This window comes from Benincasa hispida, chromosome 11 (genome assembly GCF_027475165.1).
Source record: "Benincasa hispida cultivar pf3 chromosome 11, pf3_genome.v1.1, whole genome shotgun sequence".
Classification (NCBI taxonomy): Eukaryota; Viridiplantae; Streptophyta; class Magnoliopsida; order Cucurbitales; family Cucurbitaceae; genus Benincasa; species Benincasa hispida.
In genome coordinates this window covers 53,638,380-53,648,422 of record NC_143488.1, presented here as the reverse complement: position 1 = coordinate 53,648,422, position 10,043 = coordinate 53,638,380, and the positions used below count along the sequence as shown (strand labels likewise).

General features: G+C 29.6%; 2 protein-coding genes across 2 annotated transcripts; both read right to left on the bottom strand.

The window, feature by feature from the left end:
• Positions 1-1,414: 1,414 nt before the first annotated feature.
• On the bottom strand, positions 1,415-2,601 carry LOC120091921 (Cytochrome c oxidase subunit Vc family protein). The gene is made up of 2 exons (XM_039050090.2): positions 2,551-2,601; positions 1,415-1,766 (listed from the first exon to the last, which is right to left on the bottom strand). The coding sequence occupies exon 2, from the start codon at positions 1,755-1,757 to the stop codon at positions 1,572-1,574; it is 186 nt and encodes a 61-aa protein (XP_038906018.1). The 5' UTR covers positions 1,758-1,766; positions 2,551-2,601; the 3' UTR covers positions 1,415-1,571.
• A 1,956-nt stretch (positions 2,602-4,557) lies between these two features.
• On the bottom strand, positions 4,558-9,188 carry LOC120090109 (uncharacterized). The gene is made up of 6 exons (XM_039047621.2): positions 8,923-9,188; positions 8,698-8,829; positions 6,919-7,008; positions 6,523-6,743; positions 6,380-6,427; positions 4,558-4,972 (listed from the first exon to the last, which is right to left on the bottom strand). Exons 1-6 carry the CDS (start codon positions 9,020-9,022, stop codon positions 4,772-4,774), a joined length of 792 nt encoding a protein of 263 aa, XP_038903549.2. The 5' UTR covers positions 9,023-9,188; the 3' UTR covers positions 4,558-4,771.
• Positions 9,189-10,043: the final 855 nt, after the last annotated feature.

Here is a 10,043-nt window from a genome sequence, read left to right as displayed (position 1 = left end):
GGGATGGTCAGAGGACCGGCAAGCCTAGCTTCTGAGCCCATAAGCGGGAATTATACATGCACATAGGGAACACAGGAGAGTAAGCGTTTATGATTAATATTTGTTTAACTATCTACCGTGTGTGTAGGTAGAGTTGAGAACAGACTTATATGATTAGTATCGATTTAACTATCTACCATGTGCGTAGGTAGAACAACAGACTCATTTAAGGCTGATGTTTGGATGTTAACCTCGTAGTTGTGATATGCTTGTTATGAGTTGAAATAGACTCTAAAAGTTGCTTACCACTCATTGAGCTTCTTGAAACTCATTCTTTTCTTTCCAGATAGCGAAAGGTGAAGAGTTCTAGAGTGCTACAAAGGTCAAGGTCTGTCACGCCACAACCACAATTCATGTAAATTCCCCACGAAGAATCTCCGTAGAAAATTTCACGAGGATGAACGCAGTTTAAAAAGTGATTTTAACCATCTATTTTCCTATCAATCTTAAATTGTAATTATTTTTAACATTGTCAAAAGCATTCTCAAATATACCGTTCGAATAAGATTGGATGACCTTCAAAGTGGTTTAAATTATTTTTAATTAGCTAAATTTAATTTTAAAATCTTCCAAAATGATTAGCCAAATCATTCCCAAAAAGAAAATTTATATTTTTTAAAAAATGTCTTTAAAAAATCCTTATTGATTGGCTAATGGTCGTTGAAGCCAATTAATAGACTTAAACATCACTAATCTAAAAATTTGTCTCGGGCTCACAATTTTAAAAATAAATAATTCGAAAAAGCTAGATTCCCATTTATTGTTTTGGTTAGGAGTTTGAAGTTTATATTAAATGCCAAAAATTGAAAAAGAAGTATTCTTAATAATTGAAGAAACCAACTGGCAACACCCACAAAAACCCACAAATTGAGAAAAAAATTTAACAATCATTCATTGTGAAAGCAACTAAAGATCTGACTAAAAGTTTGATATATTGTTTGAAATTAAAAGAAAATAGAAGAAAGATAACACTCGTAAATAATTTTTTAAATTACAATTACACCTTAATATTTATGTGGCACGGTTTCTATATTATCTAAAAAAACTTATTACAAACTAATTTTAATCCCCATGCGTACAAACTAACAAAAACCCTAAACCTCCGTTTAATGATCATTTCGATTTTTAAAAATCGAGTCTATTTCATTTTTTATTTTTATTAAAAATTAAACCTATTTTTTCTAAATTTCTTAGAATGATTTGGATCTTGATTAGATTTAGTTTTCAAAACCTTCTTCTTTTAATTTCCAAAATTTTACTTAGATTTTTAAAACATTGGTAAAAAAATAGACTAGAAAACGAGAAATTTAGAAGTAGAACGAGTGTTTAAAGACTTAATTTTCAAAAACTAAAAGCAAACGGAACCAAAAAAAAATTGAAAAAAACAAGTTATTTTATTAAAATTTATAACATATATATAAATTTATAAATTACACCTTAATATTACTTATTAAAAGCTACTTTTTAAATACAAGAACAAAATGTTTACAATCGTTTAGAATTTAAGAACCAAAACTTATTATTATGAATTATTAGTCTTCTTGAATGACAACAGTGATATCACCTCGATCAAGCAGTTCATAGAACTCTTTAGTTTTCCTTTGATAATTCCAATGGTGCATTTTCCAGAGGCCACCAGCCATTAGCCCAATCCCCACTCCATATATTATCTCCTTTATTATGCTTGGTCCCTTGTAGTATGCAACAACACCCACCATTTTCTTTCACTATATTCATTGAAAGAAAAAAAAAATGACATGAACAAAGGCCAATCTAGGAATGAGAAGAAAAAAATGTCATAAAAGCCAAATTCGAGCGTTTTTTTTTTTTTATGGATTGAGCGAAATATTAGCGAATTTTATAATAATTTTTTCATGTCATGTATTGATGACGGTAAATAACCGCCATTAAATGTAAGAAAAAAAGGGTGCAATTTTGGTGGGAAAAAAAAAAAGAAGAGTTTTAGATTTTTCTGATAATTTTTTCATGTCGCCGATTTATAACTAAAATTGTAAATTAAAATTTTAAATTAGTTCGATATATAACTTTTGTACATGATGTTTTATTTTTACTTTACTTAAATTATAAAATTAGTTAAGCTTCATCTCAAAATTATAAATTTGGTCATTAATTTTAATAAACTACGAGGCAACATTAAAAGTTTGAAATATCATTAGACATAAACTTTGAATTTTATACCTAATATATCAAATAAATTCTAAAAGTTTTGAATAATATCCACTGTTTATTAAAACTAAACTTGTAATTTTAAAAAAAAAAAATAGTAACAATAAAAAAATTTATATTTGCAACTCATTATCCTTTTAAAGCTCAAAATTCTCATACCTTGAAGCATGGATATATACATATATTTTGAAAGGATTGACCAAAATCTATAGTATAGGTTATGTTTTAATAGACAATATCCAATAATTAAAAAGTAGAATTTTGCTTATATTTCTAATTTATAAATTTAGGAATTTACTTCTTAATTGAGAAGAAAAAACTAACCTGGACGTAGAGCGAATGATGGCAATGGAGAATTGAGGAAGTGAAATTAAATTAAAGAAAATGAAAGAACCAAAATTTAATTATTATACGTACGTGTGAATGGAAAGGTCATGCACATGCATGCATGCCCGACACGTGCGAGCTTACTTTGCAGTTGCATTGCACAGCTTGCCGACATGTCGACCCTAAAAAAAATTGCCATCTGGATTTCAAGTCGGTGCAAACGCTGGAAACTTTATAAAAATTTGGGAAATTTTCCAATCCAGTAGTATGAATAATTTTTCATTGGTTTAAATCTTATTTTCGTCTGTATTTTGGTCAATAAACTTAAAAAAAATAAAGTTTCTAAATTTTAAAAAGTATTTTTTTTATCCATACTATCAAAATTTTGTTAATTCTTTGATGAAATTATGTCTAACATGTGTGAGCAAAATGAAGATGAAATAAAATGTCAATACTCAATACACTATAAAATATTAAACAGTCAAAATCTCGAAGGTAAAATAACATTTGAGTTTTATAGAAAATCGCTTTACCACTTAATTCAAAATTGAAACTAACTTTTTTAGTGTAATTAACTTATTTAGCATCCTAGTCATCTCATCATTTTGTTTGAGAGTTGACAAAATTTTAATAGCAATGACCAAAGTAAAGCATTTTTTAAAAAATTTAGGGACTAGAATAGACATTTTTAAAAATTTAAAGACCAAAATAGAACAAATTTTAAAGTTCAAGGACCAAAATAAGATTTAAACATCTTTCATATTACTCCATTGTATGCTAGGTCAAAAATAGAGTATGATTTGCTGATATTAGTGTAGGGTTCTCGAGTATTTATGAAGACAAATTTACGGTGTAAAAGAGAGAGTATGATATTCTGGTAGTACTAGAAAAATTCTCAAAATTTATAAACGATATTCTTCCATTCAGCCACGTCTTTAGTACGGAAAATTCTTTCATTTATACGGATTTTCAAAAATGGAAAAATAAAGGAAATTATTTATACAAAATGGTAAAATTTAATTTTCTTTGAAAGAGATTGATAGAAGTCTATCAGTGATAGAAATTGATAAAGTTTAGTATTGATACTATATGATATATGTTGCACTGATAGAAGTCTATCAGTATTTTCTTTGCTATTTCTATAAATAGTTTGACATTTTTTCTATATGTGAAAATTTCCTTTCATTTATTGCTTACCATGAAGAATGATTCAAAATTTGTATAAAATTTACATTTTAAAGTGAATTTAACTTAATGATATTGGCATAGCTTCGATGCTTAATTTCAAAGGTTTAATTTTCCACTCGACAGTTATTGTATTAAAAAAATTATATAAAATCATGGAATAAGATAATATCTCTCTTCTGAACTCTATGACAAATTTTATTTGCAATTTTACACCCATTTGTAAGAGTTTTAATTGAAGAGATTTTATTTTATATAGATAATCGAGTAAAATATGTCAGAAGTTTGAACAAGTCTCTACTTGGTTCCTAAAAATTCTTGAAGTTTGAGAACATATCAAACATAAATTATACAACAAGGTATATAAGTCCTCCGGTATGTGTCCTTAAATATGTTAGTGTCATATATGACACCACACAACATTTTTCCATTCGCGCAATATATAAAATTAAAAGATATATTATTCAATATTAAATATGTTAATACGAACATAACTCAAATGAATAAGACATTATAACTTTAAACAAAAAGTCAAAATTCCAATTCTCACACCTCATATTTTGCATTGTGTTAACCTTTATAGGAAAAACTTGATCCACTTAGTGGAGTTAATAAGTTTTGAGTTAATATGTTGGAGTTAGTAAATTTATGTTTAAAATGTAGAGTTATAAATTGAGTTTCTCGATAATTGTTAAATTAAAAAAGTAAGATGAAGTTACTTTGATAAATGTGAAAAAGTAGAAATAGAGAAGAAAATGAAGTTCATTGATAAATGTGAAAAATTAAAAAAAAAAAAAATGAAGTTACTAGATAAATGTGTAAGTTCAATAGTTTCTCTTATTGAAGTCGAATTGTTTACACCAACTTGACAAATTGGTGGGGCCAAACGACTCTATGATATACATACAATGCCTTTCCAGAGGAAAATTAATTAAGTATTATGTTAGGTAAATTTATCATAAACTATTTTTAACGGCTATATTAAAAGCATAGCTTAACTGTATGAACTAAATTTTATATATTTAGCCTATACTTAGTATATAGACTTTAGTCGATGTGCAAGGAAAGCTAGTTTATCCATAAAAGCAATGAATTCATCATCAGAAGAAAAGGGTGGCCATTTCCACCAACCTCCAAGAATTCCCACAAGAGTGAACTTTTGATGTTTCATTTCAACTTTGGCCACACATAGAAGCTTGTAGTCTTCGACTTCAACTTTTCTTGCAACCAAACACTGCACATTAATCAAATAACTTTTCAGTATCAGGTTAAATTGACTAGTACAAGGAACTTGCTGAAAATTTCACAAGAGTTTGAAAATTCTAAAGATATTTAGAAGTGCTTTTAGGAGAACCACTTAAAAGTACTTTTTTTTTCCCTTTTTTGGAAGAACTCATTGCAACTCAATCCAATCATAATACATCATTTGGTAGGTATTTTAAGACAGCTGAGATTGATGGGACGCTGTAAGGGTACTAATAGAGGACATTGGGAATAGTAGTAGGTAGTATTTTAAAAAGTCCTCTCCGACGCATGTCTTGTGCCTCACCTTGAAAAGACGAAGCTCACAAAATAAGGCACCACAGGTGTACACCTTTTGTGAAATTCCAAGGCTTTAAGCCCTAGACCTTGGGGGTTTTTTCATTATTTTTAAAATATAGTAATAATTAAAGTTTTTCCTTCTTTATTAATTAAAGAATCAAAATTTACTAAGCCTAAATGCAAAATTTCTACGTGTAGGGGCCTTTTTTTCATATTTCCACTTCAACTATGCTCTCTCTTCTTCATGTATTACTTTGGGAAAAATACCTTTTTAGTCCCCAAGTTTTTTTGAATAGGTGTGTTTGGTCCCTGAAAGTTTCAAATTAGCCATTTAGTCCTAAGTTTTCAATAATAGGTTTAAAAGCTCCTCTTCGTTAACAGAAGAGTTTAAATTAACAGATCTGTCCAATTAGATATTTAAATGTTGATGTGGCTTGCTGTAAGTTGATGATTTGGATTTAACAAGACAAAAGACAAAAATGAGGTGAAATTGAGTTCGTTGAGTTCATTTCTCTTGAAGTTCATCTCATGAAATAACTTCACAAGACGAACTTCACAAGAAAAAAGACAAAAATGACGTGAAGTTGAGTTCATTTTTCATGAAGTTCATCTTGTGAAGTATTTAAATCTAAATCATCAACTTAGTCAGCAAGTCACATCAGCATTTAAATAATCTACTTGACAGATCTGTTAATTTAAACAGATCTGTTAATTTAAACGTTGTTAATGAAAATGACCTTTTAAACCTATTACTAAAAATTTATGGACTAAAATGGTTTATTTAAAACTTCAAGGATCAAACGCACCTATTCTAGAAAACTCAAGGACTAAAAAGGTATTTTTCCCTATTACTTATATATATAGTGTGCCTCACAACAAAAAAAACAAAACAAAAAAGCTTTTTTTTTTTTTCCACCTTGCGCTTAAATCCTAGAAGACAAGCAATAAAAAAAACAATGGTAGTAGGATATTGGTAAGGGCATTAATGGTAATTAGCTAGAAAATTTTGCTAATGAATAGAGTTGGGTTGATATTGTAATATAGTTATCTTTAGTGTTTTCTTGTATTTTCCGTGTTTGGATACCTAACATACACATACCTTTTTCCAGTTAGAGAGATGGGGCTCTTGAGATGAAGAAGAACGCAACTGAAACAATTTGAAGACATATAATCAATATATTGCCAAATACGTCATCTCAGATTCTCAAGTCAGACAAGCTAGATGCTACAACTTCAACTAACCTTCTCCACAAAAATGTAAACAGATAGAGGACTGGGTTTTGTGCTAACAAGGAATAGGACCACTTTGCCCACAACTAGTATAGGATGATTCAAATTTATCAACACAGTCCAACAGAGAAGAAAAGGCAACCAGAGTCTTAATGCAAGCTCCCAGAAGATTTTTGCAGATTTTACATAATCTGAAGCATCTAAATCCTCTTGGGGAGCATCCATTAATCTGTCTGCAGTATTTTGTTTTGGAAAGAAAAAAGTATGAGTATAATTCAAATTTAAATATGTTGGGGCGTCAAAGCCTCCCAACCAAAAAAATAATAAAGCTCAATTTCTTTTCCTTTTGGTTCATTAAAGGGTAAGGGAGGCTTCCAACTGAACCAAAAAAAGAAGATTTTTGCTCACCGTCCATAGCCAATGAAGCATTGGGCCACAAACTGATTGATCCAAGTACAACTGATGCACCCAAAATGGTGCCCTTACTAAACTGACTTCCTGTTTGAATTTTCCTTTTCATTAGTGTAATGTAAGAAAGGATTAGAAGGAATTTTTTCTTTTCCTGAAAAAAAAATCATATTTTTATAATACAATGGGAAAAAAGAATCAGCCCATTACAAACAGAAACCAAAACAAAAACATTGGTAGGTTAGAGGAATTTGATAGCTCAAGCAACTGTAAGGTTAATCGAACTAAAAACAAGCTAACCTACACATTCTCGGATATAGATATAAATATATATATATATATATATATATATAGAGAGAGAGAGAGAGAGAGAGAGAGAGAAGAAGAAGAAGAAGAAGAATTTGATTGCAGCAACCATGTGATCAATCAACAACCGGTACATAAATGAGGCACAAGGAAGCAATGCTATACTACATCCAATTTTTCTCTGGATGGTAGAATGCCTCAAGCACAATTAAGCAAAATCTAAATATCCTGACAAATAAAACCAAACTTGTAATGTGGAAAAATCCAAGTACAAGGCAGCTGCTTCCTTGATGGCTTTTACAAAGTTTTTAGCGAATGCATATTGGTGAACACGGCAGATGGTCTTCCCTCAAAGGAAAGAAAAAAAAATCAGTGTAAGAATGTTTTTTGCACGGCCCTGCAGTTTTAAAGGAATGAAAGAATAATTATTTTTTTTAAGGATTTGTGCTGAGATTTTACAGATTCTGGGAGTCTTTGTTATTAGAATCTACATAACGTATGGATAGAATTTTTTGTCAATAAGCACAACAATAGGAAGGACTTTATGTAACCCTTTGTGGAATAGTGAAAATTTAATATGGATCAACAGAGATGTTGAGCAAAGTTTGAAGAGTGTTGAGAAGGGAAGTGTTAATTGGGAATAATTTATCTCATTCCAACTAAAGAGTTTAAGTTTTATAATTGCAGTATAGTAAAAAAAAGTGTGCAAAAAAATGCGGCAACCATAATAAGAAAATGGAGACTCAATAACATTGCTCAATTAGACAATACAAGTGAGTTTAGGACAACTTTTAGAACCTGAAAAATACATACATCCCATTAAAAGCACCTTTCAAGCAAATTTTAGAAACACTACATTACACCATATTAAATCATAAACTAATAGCTTAAGTTAATAGGTTACTGTAAATTTAATCATATTAATGCTTTAACACTCCTCATAAGTGGAAATCAATAGAGGTTCAAACACCTGGCTTTCTGTTCCATTGAATCCAAAAGCTTAAGCTGATGGATTACGGTACATCTAATCAAATCAATATGCCTTAACAATTATACCTAAAATGATTTGAAGACAAGAACTTCAAAAGTTGCATACAGAAAGAGTGGTTTCACTTAAAATCACTTTTTTCCAAAGCCATCCCAAATTTAACCCTAGTCATATTTCAAATACTAAATGGAATAGGTTCATTATTACACATGAACACCCTTCCTTTTCCACATGTCAAGAACTCTTAACATTAGCCCAATGATTAAAGCGCCAGTATCCTATGCTAACCAGCAATTGGAATGCTATATTCTGGCCGAAAAGAAAAATCCTATTCCACAATGCATAAGAACTAACTAGTCATTAATGACACTTGGGCATTTACAGCAAAAGAGGAATAAAAAAATGCTAAGGAAAGCAATGTTACATATAGAATTGCTATTCAGCAGATGATTGGAAAAATGAAGAGTTGAAGAAATCAAGCTTACCTATCAAAGGAGACTTCCGCAGATAAATTCCATTAGCGCCAGAAAATGCAAGTCTGAAATTGGAAATGCGGTTGCAGAGTAATGATCCGAAGTTCGTCGGAAACGACTTGAAGTGCTGAAATTTCACACAACCTAAAATTGGAAACAGTACAGCAATCAGACGAGTCAAAGGAATGAAAACACGATCGAAGGAAGTTTAGAAAGTAAAGATAGCATAAAACATACAGAATCTGACGGGATTGAAGAAGGAAGAAGATGAAGACGAAGACGAAGCGAACACGAAAGCTCCGGGGAGTGGGCGAAGAAACTTTGTGGCGAAGGCCATGCACAAATTTTCGAAGAACTAACTCGATCGATTAGGTTCAAAGGTCAATATCAAATTATGGTCTTCAAATGTAGAGTTGCTTCATTATTATGCCCTAACTTTACAAACTTGTCAAAATCAACCTAGCTTAGAGTCCTTGTTTTATCAATTTCAGAGTTAATACTTCGATTTTTCAGTCCCATATATTGTCAAAATAAATAAATAAATAAAAAGTTACATTTTAATTTTGTTTAAAAGTTTGTTTCAAATAACTATGGAAACTCTTTTAGTTAAATTCGTAGTGGAAAAAGTTTGTGTCGGCTTATAGATTTATTCGAATTATTTATGTGAACAAATCTAAATATATACCGAAAGTAAATTTAAATGTGAAGATTAAAAAATATATATAAATTTCTCCCAAAAAAAATTATAAATGAAAGAACAAATAATTGAGATATTGAAAAGAAGAAGATAACAACATGCATAGTTTACAGATGTCATGTATCTTTATTTTTTATTTTATTTTTTTTATCTATGTGTTTAGATTTGTTTACTTAAGCATTTAATAACAGTAGTTTAGAATTGTTTTGAAAGTTTCTTGTTTAAAAAAAAAAAATTATAGTTCGGAGTATAATTGTAACCAACTCCACAGTTTATGGGTATTTTTTATAAATTAACCGTAGAAAATATTGGGATTAAAGATCTAAATAGTATTTCTATCTTTTTTTACTCATTTTGATTTCTCAATTTTCGAGACAGCTATTTTAGTTCTGAAGCTCTTACAATTGTTTCATTTTGGTTTTTGAAACTTTAAGATGTCTATTTTAGTCTTGTTATATAATTTTTCTATCTAGCTCGATGCTTACTTTTAATTCTAGCAACTTGAAATCAATTTCAAAGCCAACGGCATCTCTGTCTCAAAAAATATATATCTTTTATTTTCTTTTAATGCATAAAGTAAGTACTATCAACTAAAAAGTGTACACAAATATGCATCATTTGAAGCAAATTAAAGTTTGGTTATCAAATACTTCTTAAAATT

Bases quoted from the DNA above. Each gene is read 5' to 3' on its own strand.
- LOC120091921 (XM_039050090.2), bottom strand. From the start codon at position 1,757: ATGGTGGGTGTTGTTGCATACTACAAGGGACCAAGCATAATAAAGGAG.
- LOC120090109 (XM_039047621.2), bottom strand. From the start codon at position 9,022: ATGGCCTTCGCCACAAAGTTTCTTCGCCCACTCCCCGGAGCTTTCGTG. The intron at 7,009-8,697 runs GTAAGCTTGATT...AAATTCAAACAG, and splicing joins GCGGAAGTCTCCTTTGATAG to GAAGTCAGTTTAGTAAGGGC. The intron at 4,973-6,379 runs GTATGTGTATGT...ATTAATGTGCAG, and splicing joins ATCTCTCTAACTGGAAAAAG to TGTTTGGTTGCAAGAAAAGT.